The sequence below is a fragment of the Zootoca vivipara genome, chromosome 7, assembly GCF_965207765.1.
Source record: "Zootoca vivipara chromosome 7, rZooViv2.hap1.1, whole genome shotgun sequence".
Lineage (NCBI taxonomy): Eukaryota > Metazoa > Chordata > Lepidosauria > Squamata > Lacertidae > Zootoca > Zootoca vivipara.
In genome coordinates, this window is record NC_142590.1 from 46,017,576 (window position 1) to 46,039,871 (window position 22,296).

The 22,296-nt window shown below is 48.3% G+C and overlaps 2 protein-coding genes and 1 long non-coding RNA gene across 5 annotated transcripts in view; 1 reads left to right on the forward strand and 2 right to left on the reverse strand.

Moving 5' to 3' along the window:
- IPO13 (importin 13) overlaps positions 1 to 2,672 on the reverse strand; it is a 49,076-nt gene extending 46,404 nt beyond the window's left edge. The window contains exon 1 of one of the 2 annotated variants that reach the window (XM_035124373.3): positions 1,635 to 2,672. In XM_035124373.3, the coding sequence (XP_034980264.3) occupies positions 1,635 to 1,709 (75 nt within the window). In that variant the 5' untranslated portion in view covers positions 1,710 to 2,672. The remainder of the gene's footprint in view (positions 1 to 1,634) is intronic. The other variant, XM_088674098.1, reaches the window with a different exon arrangement.
- Positions 2,673 to 5,693: 3,021 nt separating this feature from the next.
- On the reverse strand, positions 5,694 to 14,074 carry ARTN (artemin). 2 transcript variants are annotated; one of them, XM_088673318.1, is made up of 6 exons: positions 13,559 to 14,074; positions 13,312 to 13,460; positions 12,960 to 13,095; positions 8,885 to 8,979; positions 7,940 to 8,132; positions 5,694 to 7,605 (listed from the first exon to the last, which is right to left on the reverse strand). In XM_088673318.1, exons 3-6 carry the CDS (start codon positions 13,081 to 13,083, stop codon positions 7,184 to 7,186), a joined length of 834 nt encoding a protein of 277 aa, XP_088529444.1. In that variant the 5' UTR covers positions 13,084 to 13,095; positions 13,312 to 13,460; positions 13,559 to 14,074; the 3' UTR covers positions 5,694 to 7,183. The 2 variants fall into 2 exon arrangements, with proteins under 2 accessions (XP_088529444.1, XP_034980270.3); XM_035124379.3 differs by having other exon boundaries at positions 8,885 to 8,975; positions 13,312 to 14,049.
- LOC132592440 (uncharacterized) lies at positions 11,674 to 22,296 on the forward strand. Its single transcript, XR_009557913.2, has 3 exons — positions 11,674 to 12,030; positions 21,046 to 21,116; positions 22,058 to 22,296. It is a non-coding gene; the product is annotated as an uncharacterized LOC132592440 (long non-coding RNA).

The window sequence follows — 22,296 nt, forward strand, 5'->3', positions numbered from 1 at the left end:
CTTCCTCCTTCTCCTTGTTAATGTCCATTATACAGTACATCACAGTCCAGAGATGATTATAGGGATAGTTTACCTGCATACAGATAAAGAGCTGGTTTAGTGCAATGTAGTGACTATGAGTGTGAGCTTTGACTGGGGAGTCCCTCTTCAATCCAGTCATAAACTCACTAGATTGAACAAGCTACTTTTCATCAGCTTCAACATTCAATCTGCAACATGGGGATAAAAATACTTGTCTACAGTTTATGGTTGTTTCTCTCAAAAATGCATTGCATAAATCTGAAGCACAAGGCCACCACAAAGAATTTTGAGAAACAGTTGCAAAAGCATCACAGTGGAGGAATGTGGAACAATTACATAGGTAAGATCCTCTTTAGCCTTGAACCAAGTGGTGGCACTCCCTCTAGTCTAGCATATTTGCCAGTGAAGTTGTGGTATGCCTATAGCAGAGGTGGGCAACCTGCTAACCAATTTTTAAAAACCCTCAACAAGCCATCTCTGGCAAGAGTGATCTCCCCCTGCCCCCAGCCTGCTGGCCAGGGAGAAGGAGGAGGAGGAGGAGAGAAAAATAAAAGTAACAAGTGGCAGAAAAGAAAAAGGAAAGCTGGTAGCAGCCCCACCCATGATCAGCATGCAGTCCCCGACAGATTACTGCCAAGGGAATGAGGCCCTCAAAAATAAAAGGTTACTATCATTACAAAATTCATGTAAATATAGGACAGACTACTCTAAGTGGAAGGAGCTCTCCAGGGTCTGAGACAGAGGTCTTTCCCATCACCTGCCATCAGAACCATTTACATGGAGATGCCAGGAGTCATAGCCAGTATTACAATACTATTTAAATAACTCCTGAGAATTAGGGAACATTTATACCTACATCTAAAAGAGGACAGAGGCAGGTGATTACACAACTGCCAAAAGAATAAAGCAGTCACCAGACAACAGTTCATCTTCCAGGTGTGTTTCCAAAGGCCACTTTGCTTTCTACAACTAGACTAGAGGGTATCTCCTGAGGAGTGAAACTAAAGGAGAAAGCCCAAAGTGCCACGAGTTCTGGCTATGACATGCTAAGGATTCAAGTGAGTAACAGGATACCCCCTGGGTATGCTGTCAGGGCAGAGCATCACTTCTGCAAATGCCACCTCAAGCCAGCAGCAGTAGTGTCACCCCCCTGCCAGGCTCATCATGATACTCTCTCAGAAGGAGGTAAGCAGAGGAAAGGTTCCCAGGTCATAATGTAAGGACCAATATTACTGCCACTCCAAAGAGTGTGTGTGTGTGTGTGTGTGTGTGTGCGACTCAATGGGATTCTGAGGCTGCAGTAGTGCAAATAAAACCATGAAGCCAATGTCAGAAACCAATAACATGCCAAGGGCACTCTCAATCCCTTGAAGAAGATCAAGATGGGAGCAGCTATGCCCACCGAATAGGTGAAGTACAAAACTACTGGAACTCAAGACAGGTTTGCCTGAAACAAATGTACACTGAAAGCCTGAGCACATTGAAAGCTCCTAATCCTGTGTACGGAAATTAACTGGGGTGTAGGATAAGGCACTTCCACCCAACCCATCCCGCAACCCCAACACAGGTACCCTAAACCGCAACCCCAACACAGGTACCTCCCCACCTCTCACCTTCTCCACGTTCTCCACGGTGAAGTCCAGGGTCTGCGGGAGGGCAGCAGCGGCAGCCTCCCCTCGGCGCTCCATGGCGCCGGCACGCCGACGGTCTGAGCCTCGCCCTGCACTGGGGCTCAGCTACAGGGCGGTGGGCGGCGGTGGCGACAGCGGCAACAGCATCTTGGGGTGGAAGGACGGGCGAAAGAAAGAAGAGCAGCCCCCCAACCGAGAAAGGGCAGTTCTCTCTGCCTGTGTCTCGCCCGAAGGAAAGGGGAGTGCTACGTGTGCCCAACCTGTCAATGGGAAGGGTTTTTGTTTTTGTTTAAAGGGGGTGGGGGCTGCCGAATTCTTTCCCAATATTCTTCTTTTTTAAAGGCGCGATGTCTTATTAGCTTCTCTGCAAAAGGGATACAAGCCTAGCTTCCCCTCCACAGGGGATCGAAGGGTGATTGCGGGGGGGGGGGGCTCTCAGCAGAGAAATAAGGGAAGAATATCCCGCCGGTTCCCAACAAGATTCAGAGTGAATGGAAGCTACCTGCCTCCGCCCCGGCGAAGCGCACGGACTATCTGCGCCCCGCCTTGAGCGGGATTATTGGGAGGGAGGGAGAGAGGGGGAGGGAGCACAGAACAGGCTTGATAAACTGACGCAAATTTCCTGGGGAAGCGGGGAATCTGTCCTTCTGCCCTTAATGGCGGAGGAGGTGCCTGCCTATCGCCCGCCACAGACAGACAGACAGACAGACAGACAGACAGACAGAAGGGCGTCTGCCGGTCTCGTAGTCGCCCGGCCCCTCCCGCTTAACGCCCCCCGAGGAGAGTTGCACTATCTGCCTGAGGCGGTAACCGCTGCCGCTGCCGCCGCCACCACCGCGGAGACGCCTCCCTGGCCGCTCAGTCGGACTAATTGACTGGCAGTTGGGCCGGGTACCCAGTGAGAGCGGAGGGAGGGAGGGCCTCACGCGCTGCCGGGTTGTCCACGCCAAAAGCCCTATTGCCAGCTCGCTCGCTCGCTTCCAGTCAGGCGCCAAGAACAGTCGCTTCCCGCTGAGGACCAAGCTTGTGGCGGAAGGATCATGGGAGTAGTAGTTCCCAGCTCCGGAAGCGCGAAATACATTGGCCGAGGGGTTCTCATGGGAGTTGTAGTTCTTGCAGTGTGGCGAGTGTCTGCCTACTGCACCCCCTGGTGGCGGGGAAAAAACCAGTGAATCTCAGCTAAGCAATGGGATTCTGCGAGATTGGGGCGGACGAAGTTGGAAGTGGCACCCCGGTAAGGGAGTCTGGTCCAGGTACCTCCTAGCAGCAGCAAATTTGCAGGTGGTATAGAAATAGAATGTTATGGAAACACTTAGGTAACCCATAAAGCAAGTTACACAAACATTCCCAATCCTGGTAGACAGCCTTTCAAGTGGCATTGGTGGGTGGGGTCAGGTGTAAAAGAAGGCAAAGCATCAGATGTGACTCACCTTTGTGTAGTGGGCTACTTTTTACAGTTCAATGACATGTTGTGGTCAGATAAAAAAGCTGAAGGGGTCAGTGACAATGTCGGATTAAACCCTGTGGAGGCCCCTAAGGTAAAGGGACCCCTGACCATTAGGTCCAGTCATGACCGACTCTGGGGTTGCGCGCTCATCTCGCATTATTGGCCGAGGGAGCCGGCGTATAGCTTCCAGGTCATGTGGCCAGCATGACAAAGCCGCTTCTGGCAAACCAGAGCAGCACATGGAAATGCCGTTTACCTTCCCGCTGTAGCGGTTCCTATTTATCTACTTGCATTTTGACGTGCTTTCGAACTGCTAGGTTGGCAGGAGCTGGGACCAAGCAACAGGAGCTCACCCCGTCACAGGGATTCGAACCGCCGACCTTCTGATCAGCAAGCCCTAGGCTCAGTGGTTTAACCACAGCGCCACCTGTGGAGGCCCCTAGGCAGTCGAAATATTGCGAGGGGGGGCTCAAAAATTCTCTCCTATTACATTTTTTGTAATTTTCTTTAAAGACCAAGTCAATATTATTTTGATCCATTGTCGAGGGGCCCCTGGAAGGCATAGGCCCATAGGCCAGTCAGTGAAGGATGTGGCCTGGGAAGTCTCAGGGCCAGAAAGAGAATTTGGAGAGCTACAATCAGCCCCCTGCCCTGAGGCTCCTCGGCCCTGCTTTAAACATTTAAAAAACAAACAAACCCTAAAACCACACAAGTCCCAGCAACATAAAAAACAAAACTAGGTGTCTTCATGAACCTGGGCAGAAGGGGGGGGGGCAGCTACTTTACAGATGCACTCCTACATCACTCTTCGACAGAGTAAGTCACCAGGACTAACTTCTAAGTAAACACTGCACAACAGGCGCCAGTATAAACACTGCTTAAGCTCCTTGTGTGGTAGGCACTAGTCCAGGATTTAGTAATGTGTGAAACGTGTTTGCATAACTAACCGCTGGAGTATATGCAGTTATGCGTGCCTAATTTGTTATTACCATCACTTGTGTTTAAAGATTGTTTATTATTTGTTTATCCAATCCTGATCGGTAGTTGGATTTGTTCTTTTTAATGATTGGTATAGATGGCAGGTTGTAAATATTTCAATAAATAAAATAGCTTACCACTGATATTTACTACCTGCTAAGTTTGAAGGGGAAGAAATGGAGGCAGTGAGAGATTTTACTTTCTTGGGTTCCATGATCACTGCAGATGGTGACAGCAGTTACGAAATTAAAAGATGCCTGCCTCTTGGGAGAAAAGCAATGACAAACCTAGACAGCATCTTAAAATGCAGAGACACCACCTTGCCAACAAAGGTCCATATAGTTAAAGCTATGGTTTTCCCAGTAATGATGTATGGAAGTGAGAGCTGGACCATAAAGAAGGCTGATCGCCGAAGAATTGATGCTTTTGAATTATGGTGCTGGAGGAGACTCTTGAGAGTCCCATGGACTGCAAGAAGATCAAACCTATCCATTCTGAAGGAAATCAGCCCTGAGTGCTCACTGGAAGGACAGATCCTGAAGCTGAGGCTCCAATACTTTGGCCACTTCATGAGAAGAGAAGACTCCCTGGAAAAGACCCTGATGTTGGGAAAGATTGAGGGCACAAGGAGAAGGGGACGCCAGAGGACGAAATGGTTGGACTGTGTTCTCGAAGCTACCAATATGAGTGACCAAACTGTGGGAGACAGTGGAAGAGAGGAGTGCCTGGCGTGCTCTGGTCCATGGGGTCACGAAGAGTCAGACACGACTAAACAACAAGAAGAAGAAGTTTGAAAACATCTCAGATTGTTCTGACCAGTCTTGGAGATGTGACTTCTACAATGTTTATCCAATAATAAATATGCATGCATCATGCACTAGGGGTATCATAAAGGACATTGTATTTTTTACCAAATGGAGGAGTAGCCATGTTGTCTCTAGTTTTAATAGGGTCTTACTTTTCATAGTTTTTGTTTTCAGTGTGGAAAAGTCACTCCAACAGAACTCCCTTTTTCCTTTCAGGAATGTGTTGATAGATGCCAGCTTAACCTTGGCTCAAATTGGAGAAGCTCAGCAGCACAATCTATTCTTTACCACCTGTGCTGTTGTTAGAAATGAATAAAATAACATATTCTAAGCATTTCAGAGGTTTCTGGAGCTTATTTTTTTTATAATATCTGGTAACCATTTACCAACACTGGATGTCAGTGGATCCACTTTTGAATAAAGGAGCTTCAACTGCCATGTTAAGATGGACTAGTTGGTAATCCCTTTCACAAATTTACTTAACATTTGTTGCCCAAAGCCCTCTTTTTACCCTGAAACTGAGGTGAGAGGACTCCCAGGATTTGCAGGTTTTTACCTAGAAAGGAAGCAGCTCTTAAGTAAATTATCCTAGGCACTGCTGGCCAGAGTTCAATCTGCTGGCCTTTTAACTTCGCTTTCAACCAAGTATATACAAACAAGAGGTTTGGCACATGGGTGGTAAACTTTGAGATGTGAATGCACATAGTCAAATGCTTGTCTGGGCCCACACTTGCTTCAGAAACTATATTTATGAATTGAGCTGGTTTGCATATTTGTTGTTTCCCCCCCTCCTACACAGATACACACAAAGCCAATTTCTCACTGCCTTAACAGGCTTTATTGCTACAGGAAGTTGCTGCTGTACAAAAATAGAGTTTATTCAAATGCAAATAAAGGGTAGAGAATATAAAAATCAGGAAAGGGAAAAGAGGAAATGCCTTTGATCAGGCCAAGAAGGGAAAAGGGAGTAGGAACTGCTGGTCACAGGCTGGGACATAACATCAGCACCCGTTTTCAATGATACACCAGGCCCGACTCTCAGCATCATAAATAGGTGCCACTGGGTGGGGAGTGGGGTTCAAACAAATAAATAAATAAGTTAGAGAATAAATAACTTTGTTCAGAAAGTGTCACTTCTAGGACAGAGAGTTCCCCACCCTGCTGGCACCAAGTGATGGCTGACTCAGGGATTGGCAGGGGCTATTGCTTCTTCCAGTGTTGGCCTGCCAACTGTAGTGGCCAAACTCCAAGCTGCTGGTGGTGTGTTAGGGAATGTTGCAAACCAGGATGTTAACACCATCATTGGTTTTATAGGATAAGACCATTTTCTGTAGCTCCATAGGTGCCTTAACTACGCTGTGGAAACATAAGACTTCCATCAGCTGTGCTTCTCGATCCCCTCCCCAAGGTCCAGCCACCAGCCTCCCATCTGCCAAGGGCTTGTTCTCACCAGGAGAAGCTCCCCAAACCAGGTCAAAGACTATAAGAATTACCACCATCTTAGTACAAAACCAGGAAGGTGCTCCATTCAGTCCTCAACAATTGTGCCGACCATCCCAGCACAAGACTGACAGCAGTGGACCGTCAATGGACCGTCAGAGCACAAGCTCACCAGTTGTAGGTTGACCCTGAAGCTGCTGCTAAGCATTGTGACTCTGTCCTTCGTGTTCAACTATATCTGTTCCCTGATGGAGCAAACCAAGTTGCTCAGGGAATGGTTTGGGGGCTTAAAGTGGGAGAGAACATGAGCCTTGCAATTGACAGGGCCAGGTGACCTGAGCGAGCAGCCAATTCTTTCCACTGCCTGACAAAGTGGTAAGAAGTGATGCTCAAGAACTTACCCATTTGCACCAGTGGTCTTTCAGGCTTCAACCCTATCCTTCATCCCTTGAGTAAAGGTATGGGAAATCCCAGTGCTGCTTCTCCACTGGAGGGTGCAACTTGATGAGTGAGCAAATGCACAACACGGTTGACGGACAAAATCCTAAAGGAGTGAATTCCTCCCAGTGTGGGTTTGCAGCCCTCAAAGGCTTGGCTGACCTCCATCTCACCATCTTGCTCCTGTGAGGAAAGTACCCTATGAAGATGTTCCACAGATGTGGAGATGAAGGCCCAGGCACCTTCAAGCCATGGCTCTCGTGCTCTCTTCCTGCTTATTGTCCATGTGCTGCTTCTGCCTGACCTGGAAAGCCCCACCACAGACTGTGTCTCTCCGCGTCTCATGCCCCACCAATGGAGCAAGGCCCTAGGCATAGCTGCAGCCTCAGTGACACACAGTGAGCTTGGAGTAGGCAGCCCCCTCAGCCCACGCAGCCACACTCTGCTGCTGAGATGCGGTCCACAGTCTGCCAGGCATTGCGCACATTCATAAAGGAGAAGTCCTCATACCGGGTGGGGCGGCAGCAGGGGTGGGAGGAAGGGTGGTCATGAGGCCCAGGCACGATGGTGCGTTGCTGTAGCAGGCTACTCAAGGCCAGGTCATAGTTGGTGCGGGCGCGCTGGCACGACCCACTGCAGTACTTGAACGGCACAATCTCCTCCGACTCGAAGCCCAGCCCAAGGTCCCGCACCTTCACCAGGCGGCTGTGCAGGCGGCAGTAGCGGCTGTTTTTGCTGCGACCAGCTTTCTTGGATCCTTTCTTGGCCTTGCTGGAACTGGCTGGGGAGCGCTCAGCCCTGAGCAGTTCCGAGGAGCTCAGCCTGTCTATGGTCACATTTCCCCCTGAAGGATAAAAAGAAGAGGGGCAAGCGGAAAGGAGGACATGGGGAGAATGTTAGGCTCCGTGAATCAAGGAAAAGGGCATGGGGTTCAATCTGCCCAAAAGATAACAGGCAGAAACACACCTATTTCCATTTGCTCTGCAAATGGACTGCCTGTTTCAATGGACAGGGGGTGGGGCAAATGATTTAAAGAGAGGCAAAGCATCACAGCAGTGCCTGGGACAAAGGAAGCTGGGGACCACTGTGTGGCTGAGGATCCAACTGGGGAAATTTCAGATCCTCACTACTACCCCAGACCCTCACCCACTTTCCTTAGAGACATGCCAGGTTCCTACCGTGCCAATGGCTCCATGTGCCCAGTGATGATGCTTCCCTGCTGTTTTCCTCCCGAGGGGCAGGGCTGGCAGTGCCCATGCTTCCATCAGAGGCAGCTCCCAATGTCTGGTTGTTGTGCCAGGTCTGTGGGGTTGCCATGACTGCACCAGCAAACAATGATAGCAGGGTGATTGTACCCCACAAACCCCGCTCCTACGAAAGAGATAATGGCACACCTCAGTACACACACCTCATGGAAACAAGGGCATAGAGAATGCAGCAGGGCTGTCCTACAAAGGAGGGTGCGATGAGGAGGCAATGTGTTGCGCTGGAGTCTCGTGGCTACTTCACCTTCTAATGCGGGTGTCACTTCTGTGCTGGAAAGCACATGCTGGCCACGTATATGTGCCATAATTGCAGCATTATGTGAAAAGATAAAGGTGCCCAGGAATCCATTTCATCACATGCATGCCAAGTCAGAAGCTACAGTTATAGATGCATGCAGCAAAGAAGACAAATGCAAGTTCACATGAGCAATGGACAAACTTTGGCCTACAAATGAGACCTATGTAAGAAAACTGCTATGTACAATGCGCCCCTCCAAGACAAGGTTCCCACAAGGGGAGAGGCCAATGTTTCTCAAACTTGGGTCTGTAGCTGTTGTCGGACTACAACTCCCATCATCCCTGACCACTGGTTCTGCTAACTTGGGATGATGGGAGTTGTAGTCTAGCAACAGCTAGAGACCCAAGTTTGAGAAACACTGGGCTAGGCTAAGAGAGAGCAGCAAAGAACCAGATTCATGCATTGGAAACCCAAGGCAAGTGATGTACCAAGGAGCCATTCCATCTCTCATACATTGGGAGAGCTGGGATGCTCCTGCAGACAAGGGCCTTTCTACCTACCCATTGTATCTGTAGCTCCTGCTCCCGTATTGAAAACACCCTCTGGCGAGGCTAACTCACCCTGTATCGCTCTTGTCGGACAGGCAAACTCCTGTAGGCAGAGGGAGATCTGTCCGATCTGTGCCTTGGCCCCTCCACTCTCCACTCCATCCTACCTGCAACACAAAGACACAGTTCAGGAACCGGACCTTTCTTTCCTAATTGGATAGCCTAATTTCTACACCTTTGGCCTTACTGTGGCCCAGACATCACCCTTGCCGAGACCTACACTTCTCCTTCCTGCACTGCAAGCCTCTCTGGATAAGTGAGTCAGTTCAGCTAAATAAAAGCAGTTCAGATGACCCTTGCAAGAGATAGTTGACCTGAAAGTTTGCAGTTTAGGATCTGGTATGAGTCTGTAACAGGAATGGGGTTGGGCTATGAGACATTCCCATGGCTCTGTCCCAATAATGTATCTTGGCGGCCAATGAAAAATTAAAACAAGCCATTTCCTTAGCATCAGCTAAGACCACCAATATCCACAGCAAGCAACTATCTTGTGGATGCTGGTGCTGAAATAAAACAGGCATGAGTGTTGCAGCTCCTTGTATTGAATCATTTCACCATCATCTCTAGAGGAGTACCGTGGAGAGCTCAGGCACCTACTCAGGACTGGGACAAAATAGGTTCCTGGCCAGTTCCAACTCTGATGAAACCTAGCTTGATAATTTCTGGAGGTTTTGTGCTAGTTCGTGTTTATGGTGACATGCACACAAATGGCTTGGGGTTTGTAAGGGCTGCCACCAGGCATGCAACCAGGAAAGGCTCTCATGGAAGAGTCTATTATGACAGTAAGTGCTTCCAACATGGGTACTTTGTTATGCCACTGCTATGATTTGTGAGATATCAGCACACCTGTCCCACAACTGCAGACAATTTTACTCCAATGTAAAATTTTAGATTGTTAGCTCCTTGTTGGAGCTAACCCACTGAGTGAAGCACCAGATTTTATCAGAGGCACAGTCTGCCCTCACACTACTTTTTGCGCCCTGGAACTACAGAGAGTATTAAACACAGCTGAGCCCTTTTAAAATAGCTTGTGTAGAGGCTGGATGCAAAGGTAAACCCTTTTGGTTCTTGATTATCCTTCCATCTGAAGTTGCCACCACCTTAATTGGCTTGCTTTGATATTAGACTACCTTCAACTGGCATCAATCTGACCAGACCAGACAGGATTCATCTCCATGAGGGAACATCTGGGAAATCTGCGAGTTTGCAGAGAAGTGCACTTCATCAGATTCCCACAAGGTGGCAACAGAGAACCAGAGTTTTGCTGCGTTTTTACACTGCCCATACCACACACAGAGAGGAACCCTTTATCTCATCTCAGTGGCTAAGAGGGAGAACCTAGCCCTGATTCTCCAGACTGGGAAACAGAGAGTTCCAAAATGATTTAAAGACGCAGCAGTGTGGGTAGCTGTGAGAAAGACAGGCTTCCTGAGATAGCTCAGACAGTAGAGAAGGAGACTCTTAAGCTTGGGGCCATGGGTTCGAACCGCACATTGAGCAAAGAATTCCTGCATCACAGGAGGCTGAACAGGAGGGTGATCCTTGTGGCCCCTCCCAAAACTACAATTCTATAGTCTATGAGCCTTCCACTGAAACAGATACATCTCTATCTTTAAGCCCTGCACAGGATATCCATGTATGTCCTGGAAGATGGGGAGGTCCTACCAGTGATTTTGTACAGAAAAGAATAACTTCTGAAGATCAACCTGCAATATGTGGAAATTATATCCTCTGGGTCCAATGTCCAAGCACATCCTAATAGATACTACTGATCTTCAGCATTCAGACTTTTGTTTATTCTCTGGCATCCAGGCAACCATACCTAGTATGCAGAGTCCCCAGCCATGCAGACATTGAGGCCCAGTGGAAACCTGCCTCCATATCTTGCCAGACCCAGCACAGAGTAATAACCACACTGTTTGCAGAGCTTCTGGGAGTCATCAGCTTCCAGCAACAACTCTGGAAGCTTCAAAGACATCTTTCCGCTTTCCCAAGACCTTTGGGTGGAAAAGCCATGCCTCCTCTGATGCAGAGGCCTGAATTTGACTCATGTGCATTAATGCAAGCCTTACACAGACCTGGATCAGAATTATGGGGGTGGGAAACCAACTTCAATTCCCAGGGAAACCCAAGAGGACTGAGAAGTATGGAGGGGAGGGGAGGCTAATCCATTGAATTTTGTCTGCAAAATGAATTCAGAAGCTGCGTCAGAAGGATGACACAAATCCTTTGAAATGTATTCCTGAAGACTTCTGCCTGGTATGTGCCACCTGGCAACACACAGGGGCAAGGACATTATCAAAACAGCATCTTCCCCTGTCATGCAGCTGATTCGTTTAAGAAATGAAGGACTGCTTGTGCTGCATTTCGCAAATCAGGGAGGGGTGTTTGGAACAGGTTCTGGGAGAGCCAAATAGGCAGTCAGAGCACATAGGACCACAGAGTCTGTTTGTGGGCAATTAGGGAAATATACAAAACAATGGCTAGTAAGAAAGGAATGGGTTAGTATATGGGGCGGGGAGAACAGAATATTATCTTTCTGGTGCCTTGAACTGTCATAACAAGCTGAAGTAGTGACTCGAAGGCACTCCGTTGCAGAGCTGCAGGAGTTTTTGAAGGAAGCTGGTTTGAAGATTTATGTTTACTTTCCAAAACAAAGAGATGTTGGCAGCAAAGTCTTCCTTGAAGCTGATGAGCAGCCAATATACACCCCCCTCCTTCTCCTGCTCCTCCACCACCACCCGCCACAACTCTGAACATCTTGCTCACTTTGTAAAGCATCCATGCATACGCTATCCTGGACCCCTTGTGGCTGGAACAGCATGCCAAAGTGTCAGTTTTGGAGCCTCATCTCTGGACACTCAGCCACCAGAGCAGCCCAACATGTCCCTGGTGTCTGCAACGAACACAGTCAAAAGACTAAGTGAGCAAGCAAGCTAATGCAGGACTCGCAGTCTGACGCCACATTCCCTTGAACAGTAACCAAAACCAGCAGGAATAATTTCTGCTAGGAAGCAACAGAGAAGTCATGCCAGGATCGGAACCACAGCAGAAAAGAAGAGTGGGCCGCCTGACATCGGTGGTGATGGGGAGTGGAAAACAGACCTGCAGTCCAATCCTCGGCAAGTTTACTCAGATGTAAGCCCTGCTGCTCTCAGGTAAGTGTGCATAGCACTGTAGGCTCAGTGACTGAGGTGGAAGAGCTGAGTTTCTCAAGTTTTGATGATGTAGAAACTGTGTTGAATTCTTCTCTCTCTCTCTCCTTTGAATGCTGGTGGAAATATGTTCTGGAAGTGCCTGAGGAAGCCAGAGAGATCCTTCCTGATAGGCCTGGGCTAACAGCCCCAGAGAGCTCGCTAGAAGTTGTTAGGCTCTGTAGGGTCAGTGCATCTGGCTGTTTTGGTGGGTCAAGCCCACCCAGGTACCGTAAGCAGAATTCCTGCATTGCAAGGGGTTGGACTAGATTACCCTTGAGGTCCCTTGCAGCCCTAAGATTCTGTAATTCTATGACTCCTCATTCCCATCCAACATTAACAATGGTCAGGAATGATGGTAGTTGTAGTCCAGCAATATCTGGAGGGCCAAAGGTTAGCCACTCTTGGACTAGAGGAAACGCAGAGAAATGCCAGAGAAATTCTAGAAGAGAAGAGGACCGTGGACCTCCTCGGAAAAGGCAAAGAGGCTCTCTTGTCTTTCTCTGTCTCTTTCTCAAACACATACAACACACCCAACCATCGATTCTCTCCAGAGGAGCTGCCTGGAAAACTTAAGACTGGAGCCACGAGGCAGACCTGAGCTGTGGGGCGCGGGGAACCGAGAGCGAGCGAGCGTGCGGTCCGACTCCGAGCAAGCGGCCCTCTGGAGAACGAAGGCACTCGAAGTCCGCCCGGAGTTACCCGGGTAGGCGGGGGAGAAGCAGCCCTGCCGCGACAAGCGCCAGCTCCCCTTCCGAACAGCCTATCTACTTGCTCCGCTCAAGAGTATCGCTTCTCCACCCGCCACCCCCGCCGCGCATTTGCCCCGCTCTCTCCTCCCCGCCCCAGTCTAGGGGGCGCTGCGCTCGCGCTTTCCCGCCCGCCGCACTCACCGCGCGCTCCGTCTCGGCAGATGGGGCGCCTCCTGCTGCGCGCGGCTCTCCGGGGACCATACTCCGAGGATCCGGGCCGGGAAGCGCCTCCCTCTGCCCTCGGGTACCGGCCCTTCCAGGGCATCGAATCCGCTCCCTGCACGGGAGATACACGGTCACCGGCGGCCTGGTCAGAGCCACGGGGAATACCTACACCGGGATCGGCCGGGGAGGGAGGGAGGAGGGGCCCCCGCGCCCCTTCCCTCTTCCCGACGACCAGAGATTTCGCCTCTCCCCGCTCTGGGACAGAACTGCACACACCCACAGCCCTTTCCCCGCGAGGGACCACGAGCTCTCCAACCCCGCTCCTTACCTCCCGGCGGCGGCACCGGCTCCTCGGCAGCTCCTGTGCTCACCCGGCCCCGGGGGCCATAGTCCGGCCCCGCCGGGATCGCTCCCTCGGGCGCCCGACGTTCACGTCGCCTGCATGGCCGGCAGGTGCCCGGTGGGCTGAGCGCCCCCCTGCGGGGAAAGATCGGGTTAGAGCGGCTGGCGTCCGGGCCGGAGTCGGCAGGGCAGCCCCGATCCCGGGATCCCCCTCCACGCCGGGCCGGACTCACCGCACACGGCGAGGCAGGGAGCCGGCGGGGCTCTCGGCCCTCGGGAAGCGGACCTGCGGCCGGGCGGGCTCCGGGACAGGCGGCCTCTGGCAGGGAGAAAAGCACCGGCTCCATCTCCGTGGCTGGCAGAGTCTGGTGTCAAATTCCAGCCTCTGCTGTCACCTGATCCCCAGGGCGGGGCTCGGCCCGAGAGACAAGAGAAAGAGCCACGGGTGGGACCTCACCGCACCCCACCCCGGCCGCCGAGCGGAGCAGCCTACGCAGGCGCCGCCCCTGGGACCGGCGCGAAGGCCCCCGGGGCCCTCGGGCAGCTGGCGCGCCTATATCCCTGGCGACGATTATAGGGCACTTCTCTGCCTTCGGTCCCCCGGCTGTAGCCTCCTAGTCCTCGCTGCGAGTGGGGGGATTTGAGGCTGCGGGCACTTTCGCTCTCTGGACAACATGGTGGAGAGGATTGGGCCCAAGGAGAGCCAGAGTAAGGTCCTGCATCTGCCGGGTTGCTCTCTCTCTCTCTCTCTCTCTCTGGGCAGCAGCAGGGAGGGTGCAGGTGAGCTCATGCAAAACGTGGGCCACCTGCATCCTCCCTCGTGGTGGCACAGTATTGGGCATGACGTTTGCTTGCACTCTCATGCTGGGTAGTCCTTACTGCCGCATCACCCTCAGGCAGAGCTGCCCAGGGCAGGAGAGAGCAAGTGAGTGGCTGGAAGCCGTGGCAGTTGCTCCTTACATCCATTGCTAGGGGAGGTACAGAGCAGTCCTTGCCCACCCAAACTTCTCAAGGATGTTGTGCCACAGCAGGAACTGGTCTGTAGTCCATGCCAGTGCAGTGCTGGTGTCTCAACACCGGCTTGGCAGTGCTGATCCCTGACCCCAGTAGCTGAATCGCGGCTGCTTTTTTCTGGACAGAACGGCCAGTGGTGTTCTGCCAAGTTCTGCTCTTGCCTCATCAAGCTCCCTCAGTCCCTACTTCCAGGTGCTCAGTAGCAGTCACTCTGGATTTAACTGTCTTCTATCCCCCGCCCCGTCATCCTTAGATAGTAATAATTTGTATGACTTTGCTCACTTATAAAGTCATGCATTGGAAGTCCTTCATCATTTTGCTGCATGGGACCCTTGACTTCTGCCCCCAGATCCTGGCCTGAGGGCACTGCTGCCCAGGAGCATGTGCTAGGGGCCTGGGAGATTCTGGGTTATAGGGTACAGTGGTCTTGTTGGAGAGCAGTTAAGCCACACTGGAAAGTCTTCCTTTTTCTGATTCCATTGAATAGAGGCAAGGCACCACCCAATGTAATAAGCACGCCCCCTTTCCCCAGCTATTCAAGCGCACATACAACTCCCCTCTCTCCTTAGGCTAGGCTGGTGCCTGTGGCCACTCTGCTTTTTGCTGGGGACTCAACACAAATGTAAGCAGATATGGCACACTGCTTTTCATATGCACATTTGGAAGACTCAGTTACTTTGATTAACACTTCCTCGTTCAAAACATAAAAGGCTGCTTTAGACCAAGTCAGATCATTGGTCCATCTAGCTTGCTATCATCTAGAGCAGAATTCCACCACCATCACCCCACACCCTCCAGATGTTTTGGACTACAGCTCCCATGAGTCCTGCCCAGCTTGGCTGCTTTAGCTTGGGCTGATGGGAGTTGCAGTCCAAAGCATTTGGAGCGCACCGAGGCTGGTCTACACTTAAATTGGCAGCAGTTCTCCAATATTGACCTTCCTCAGCAATATCTGGAGATTCTGGGGGCTAGATGAGGGACCTTCAGCTCTGCCGCTGAACCACAGTTCTTCCTTGCCGGCTGCAAGGAGCTGCAAGGAGAAGCCTGGATCTTTTCTGGAAATCACCACTGGCGTTGCTCACATGTCCCACGAACCCCCTCCCCACGCCAAGTGGATCATGGATTAACTCCCACATAGCTGCCGAGGGTATACCTTGCTAATCTGTTTGTGGGCAGACAGCCCAGTTCTTACCTCCAACTCTTATGTTCTTCTCCGGACCTCAGCGGAGGGACTGAGATGGCTCAGCAGAACCACCACCCCAGGTACCCAAGCACCCTACCCTTTGGAGGCCTCAGGAGAGAATGTGTTCCCTGCACCTTCCCCGCTCCCCTGGCATCAGGCAGGTCTCAAGCTTGCATCCAGTTCTCACATCCCGTCCCCTTCCCTGCCTGCTGCCGCTGCTGTACACCGTAAGCCCCTTTGCTCCGTTTCTCTGCTGGCTGCACTTGCCCTCAGCTGCTCTCTCTTGCCTCTAATTAACTATTCCAATGGAGTGAGCCAAATGGGGCGCTTGCTGTTGGCACAGGATCTAAACTGGGATCGCTTGATAAATTGCCAACCCAATCTCTCTGGGCTTATATAATAATTCTTTGCTCCAGAGAGGAACTGCACGCTCATTAGTGGTTTCCACTGCTGGCCAGAGAATGGGCCTGGGGGATGCCTCTGCACCTGGCCCTTCCCCCCACCTCCTGCCCTGGGCCAGCTATATATAGGCCAAGCATTATTTACTCTTAGCTACATAGGGTCTTACCCCTGAGCACATTTGCTTAAATCCGTTAGGATTATCCTGTATGACAGCTCCGTTTCGTTAAAGTGTAGCCACTCCTCCCTTACTTACACTTGCTGTGCAGCGATCTTAATAAGCATTAGAGTGTCAAGTAAACCTATTGCTAAAACTGCCCTGCTCAAGGCAGTCTCAGCAGGACAACACTTTAGAGAACCAGCATCAGCTTTAGACCCAGCCAGCGTGTCGTGCTAAATCTACTAGTGTGGACCCAAGATCCTTGACAAACTGGGTTTTTAGGGAGGAGGAGATTTGTTTTCCCTGCACCAGCATAAAGCATGCTTTGCTCTATGCTTAGCTGAAAAAATGTGCAAAGGGGCCGAGGTATCCCTTTTCCTACTTCTTTTTGCTGCGTTCATTGAAAGGGGGCTGTTCAGTCACAATCCATTGGGTAGCTTAATTTAGTCCTCATACTCTTGCCCATGAGGCCAATTTACCATGCAACCTGATGTGTGTTTACTTGGAAGTAATTCCCACAGTTTTGGGGGATCTTCCCCTCTCTGAGCTATTTCCATTCATAGAATCATAGAGTTGGAAGGGAGACCAACCCCCTGCAATGCAGGAATATGCAGCTGTCCCATAAGGGAAACAAATCTGCAATCTTGTCGTTGTCAGCACCATGCTCTAACCCACGGAGCTATCCAGGCCTGGCTGGTCATCGCAGCTGCAGCACATGAGGTGGGGCTCTGCCACTGCACACCCTTATGGCAGTCCTGCTGCTCACCAGGGCTGGGATAGGGCATCAGGTGGGGTTTCCCAACCTTTTTCCGACCGTGGTCCCCTTCCGACCTTGTTTCCTTCCTGTGCCCCACCCCCAAGGGGAGCGAGGGGGCAGCTGCCCCCCATAAGTAAAAATCAATACAGATCAATACAAATCTGAGGTTCTGTCTCCCCTAACAAAAACCCTGGCTACACCCATGTCCCCTCCCATCCTACTGGTAGAAAGGTAGCTATTTAAATGTTTTGTTTGTAAATAGAACATGTTTCATTTATAATTTATACAAAATACAATTACATAAAATGATAGGAACATAATTAAATATTGCTGAAGCAGAAAAACATATAATCATCTTTCTAGTGCAACCCCCTGCAATGTACGGTAGGAAACTCTGCTAAAGCATCCATGACAGATGGCCAGCCAATGTTTTCTTAGAAAGCCTCGTGCTGTGGGGCCCCCATTTACACGATTTTCACCTGTGGCCCCCTTGGAATATCCTGGGGGCCCCAGGGCGGCCATATAGCCCCTGGTTGGGAAACACTGGGGTAGGGGAAACACCAGGTTGGTGGCAGTCAGCACAAGTGTGTGTGTGTGCCTTTGTACTTATCACCACCCCTGTGCTACCCCACCCATCCTGGCCCCAGCAAGCAGCAGTGCCAACACCACCCCCTCATTTTATGTGCTGCAACTGGGTAATATAAGAACAAGAACTGGTGCCAGAGTTTGTTTGTTTTGCTCTTTCCACCCCACCCCTTCCCCCCACCCCTTTTTGGGTACTGCCTTTTAGATTCAAAGCCTGCAAGCAGGGTCTGTCTTGTTTTTAATATGTGCAGTGTTTATTAAAAATGTAGGTACATTACTTTGTAAATGAGAAAGCATAACAATCGAAATCAAAAGGGAAGGGGGCATCCAATGAATGTTGGGAAATTCAGGACAGATGCACGGAAGTACCTCTTCCCACACTGCATAGTGAAACTATAGCTTTTGCTCCCACAAGGTTTAGGGGTGGCCACCAACTTAAATGGCTTTAAAAGAGGATTAGACAAATGCACAGGGGATAAGGCTGTCAATGGATACTAACCATTCTATGTTCTACCTTCACTGTCGGAGGCAGTATGCAGCTGAATACCAGTTGCTGGGGACAGGTGTTTTTGGCACTCAAGTCCTACTTGCAGGCTTTTTATAAGCATCTGGCTGACCACTGTGAGAACTCAGTGTGGGACAAAAGGGGCCTTTTGTCTGATTCAACAGTTCTCTTTATATAAGCTTTCCATGGACATACCTGGGGACCCTGGGTGGCATGAATACTGTCTCACAAGTACTTCTCTGGTAGCAGAGCAGCACTTATACCACACCTCAGATGACCTTTGTCTGGATTTAGGAATGTAGTGTAACGGAGTCTTTTATAAAAATATTCCTTCAGTAGCACCTTAAAGACCAACTAAGTTTTTATTTTGGTCTTTAAGGTGCTACTGAAGGAATATTTTTATTTTGCTTCGACTTAGACCAACATGGCTACCTACCTGTAACTAGAACTATGGGAGTCTTTTATGTTCGCTTTTATCAGCACCACACTTTTAGGTTCTTTTTGAACTATAGGCTTTTTGTGGGGCTCTGCTGCCATTTTTGCTCCATTTTAATATCAACGTTGGTTTGTTGTTGCTATGTATTTTTAAATCAGTTTGCCATAAGCTGCCTTGTGGGGTCTAGAAATGGAGAAGCTGGGAAGAAACCCTCTTGATAAATAACACATATACAGATGGTAAAGACTGCAGCCTGAGCCTGATTACAGTGAAACCCAAAAGTGAATGCAAGAGCTATTTAAAGAAGAAGGTTGCCTGCAGAATGTGTGGTCTGTGCTAAATCTTGGATGATCTTCTCTGTTGCAGGCTGTCAGGGACATGTCAGGGACCAAGGCAACAGCAGTGCATGTAGTTATAGGCTTAAGGCATATATTATATTATATTATATTATATTATATTATATTATATTATATTATATTATATTATATTATATTATATTATTTGTGCTATATCTCTATCTATCTATCTATCTATCTATCTATCTATCTATCTATCTATCTATCTATCTATCTCTGCTGCTGACTCCCTGCTATGGGTGGGTGTGAGCGGGTGAGATGGGATTAGCTTTTATCAACACCTTGAAGCATACTAGTGTTCAAATAATTATTATTAGTATTATTCTCCGCCACCATCCCCCAACAGCCCTAAGCCATTTGTATCAATTTCCTATGCCTTCAAGGATGGGGATATGCCTGTCATTTTTTGATAAAATGATTGTTTCCTGCCCTGACCCCATGAGATAAGATGGACTATAAATAAAATGAAGCAAATTGCTTGCAATCAGCTAGCTTGACCTTCTGAAGAAATAAAAGTCACATCTCAAATAAGCCTCAAGTGTAGCTATGTTATTTAAATCTATCTTAGCAATTGGAGCAGACACATTTAAAATCACCCACTGCCTTCCACTGCCAAAACTAAGCCGTACAACCAGTCCACAATGCTGGTGAAAACGGCCCTAATTGGGATACTTCTTCCACATGAGGTGGACCTGTGGAACGGTTAATAGTTTTTGGTTTAAAGTTTTACTATAAAAGGTCAACAGATATATTGTACACTAAAGCTGGAGCTGATCTCATTATTGGATGGTCAAAACAAAAACTTGCTATACTGTACAAAGAATTCTGTTGTTTGTGATAATGGCAGCCATGCAAGTATAACCCAAGAATTAACACGGAGAAATAACATGATTGGACCATGGGTAGAGCAAAGTGTGCAACACTCCCTTGGCAAAAAATAAAATAAAAACCTAACCAACCAAGTAAAAGTTGCTAAAGGGAAAACACATGGGTCAAATTACTTTACTGTTTTCTTACTTCTGGAAATGAAATAGTTGGACATAGGCTTCAGATACATACAGCAAGCACTGGACAGATGTTCTAAGTTAATATAAAGAAAATGTTCCTGCACAATTTTTCTTTTTCTGTACTTACATTGTATATCTGAGTAAACTGTATGAAGGGGGGGCAGTCTGGATGATATCCATGGGTCCCTTCCAGGCCTGAGATCTTTTTCAGCTGTGGGCCAGTTCACCATCCTTCAGACCATGTGGTGGGCCGGACTATATTTTTTGGGGAAAATGAACAAATTCCTTTGCCCCACAAATAACCCAGAGATGCATTTTAAATAAAAGGACACATTCTACTCATGTAAAAACACGCTGAATCCCGGACCATCCGTAGGCTGGATTGAGAAGGCGATTGGGCCGCATCCGGGCCCTAGGTTGCCTACCCCTGGGTTACAATACGGTATGTAAGATGAAACCTGTTGAACCAGTTAAACCAGTTCCTTTGTTAGCCCAGCTAAATGTTCATCATCAGCATCTTAAAAAGTGAGTCCTGTTGTCATAGAGACAAATGGGTGGGTCTTTTCCCACCTCACCTGACTGGATGCCACATCACCCTAGGCTTGAAAACAATAGGCCTAGAGGGGCTGTGAGAGAGATAGTTTTGGCTAACGCTGGAAGATGGAGACACAGAGGCTTGGTCTGTGCTGGACTCAAAAGCTGTGGCTTGGGGATCCACCTGGGAACCTAATGAGGAGGCAAGATCTGTTGGTGTGTTTATGCTGTGAGCCCTTCTATGCCCATCCTATGCTCAGGTTGTATATATGTGTGTAAATAAAGACATCACAATCTCCATTGAGCTTCTTTCCTGAAACCGGAAACCTGGGTAAGCATTGGGTAAGTCTCTTGCCGTTCGGAGATTAGGGTGAACAATACCAATTGCAAATGTAACACCTCCTCCTACTTAGCTTTTGAAAACAGTAAACATATTTTATTTCAAAAAGTGGGGTAGGAGAATGGAATCTACTTAAGGTACAGGGAAGGAGTGAAGAGTTAAAACCATGACAGGTGCCACTTGGCCTACACAGCATCAAAAGCATATTTGTTCCTTAAAATACTGTAGCACAGGGAAAATGTTCTGCTTGTGGGGATCAATTGTTCTCCTTGCCAGAATAGAAATTCTAATATTTTTCTAGAATAGTTTCAGAGGAGATTGGTTGAGGTACAACTATAGCAGCCTTTGCCAACTTGGTGGCTTCCAGAGGTGTTAGATGACAACTTCCACCCCATTTGATGGAAGTTTTTTTTTATTATTCTTATTATACCTTTTCTTTTCCAGGTAACAACAGAACCGACTTCAGCATGGAAACCTGGAAAGTCACAGGAGAGATGCATACATATGTAAGATGGGTAAGTATAATCCAATACATTCATTTTACAATATATTCTAATCATGAAGTCCAGGTTTCTTTTTATGTGCAGGTAAAGAATCTTGTAGATTATTGGTAAAGTCCCAGCATATTGTGTAGAAATGCTCTGCAGAATCTTTGCCTGCCTTTAATTACACAAAGTTTGTGGGTTATTTTTTCAGCGATCACCAGTCTGCAAATCTTTGTACCATAATGCAAGAGTCAACTTTAATGTCTTCCATTTTTGTGCTGCAGAAATTCTGGCAGCTGGCAGCATCCAAGAAATAGCTCTTCTGAAGGAAACTGCTTTATATTATTATCCCACATATTTAATAAATAAATAAATAAATGTGTGGGGTTGCTTGAATCTGAAACTTAAATATGTTTGACATTTCTGCAAATATCTGTTTCATGGACATTCCCACCATAAAGGGGAAAAAACTTCCCTTTCACTCTCCTCCAACAGAACTGGGAACACTGAGAGTTTATGTGTGAGATCTGAACAGGAGTTTGATGCCATCTATGTGATAATGTACTTTCAAAGAGTATTCTTGGATATAAGCAGATATTGACTTAAGGGTTTACTTGAGCAAATACCATTCCACATAGTCTTCAATGTTGAAATTAAGGTCTCTCTCCTCTGCAGTTTTCAGGTCATCTAATTGGCCTGTAGTTGTGTAATAATTCATTATACTATACAAGTTAGCGATCAAGCCTCTTCCTACATGCTCTTGGTTTAAGAGTATAAATTCAAATTTAGTTAATGGTCTGGTGGCTTGTACAATTAAAGCATTATCTGCTAAAAAAGTGGGAGAACTGTATTTATTGTAACCAGGAGAGTCCCAAGTCACCTGTATTTATTGTTAGTTGTTCTTTGGATATCAGTTTATCATTAGCATAAAAACCGCAAAGTCTAAATAAATGTTTTTTCTTCCATAATAGGATGAGATTTCACGGAGCTGGATCTTGGACTTGGGTGTGAAAGCCAAGTAATATTAAAGGTGAACACAGAGGAGATAGACATCGCTGCCACCTTTTCCATATTGTGTTCTGTGTACATGGGTTGCGGTATTTTATCTAAAATTGTTTTGGAAATTTAGGAGTACCCATATTTTATTTTATATCATTTAGTCTTTGTTTGTTTTTTAATAAATATATTTTATTAATTTTTCCAATTAAAA

What these genes read in the sequence shown, in the direction of transcription:
- ARTN (XM_035124379.3), bottom strand. Translation starts at nt 13,672, where the DNA reads ATGGAGCCGGTGCTTTTCTCCCTGCCAGAGGCCGCCTGTCCCGGAGCC. An exon ending in CTGCCGAGACGGAGCGCGCG is followed by an intron (nt 8,976 to 12,959) that starts GTGAGTGCGGCG and finishes TGTTGCAGGTAG; the next exon opens with GATGGAGTGGAGAGTGGAGG. An exon ending in CACATGGAGCCATTGGCACG is followed by an intron (nt 7,606 to 7,939) that starts GTAGGAACCTGG and finishes TTTATCCTTCAG; the next exon opens with GGGGAAATGTGACCATAGAC.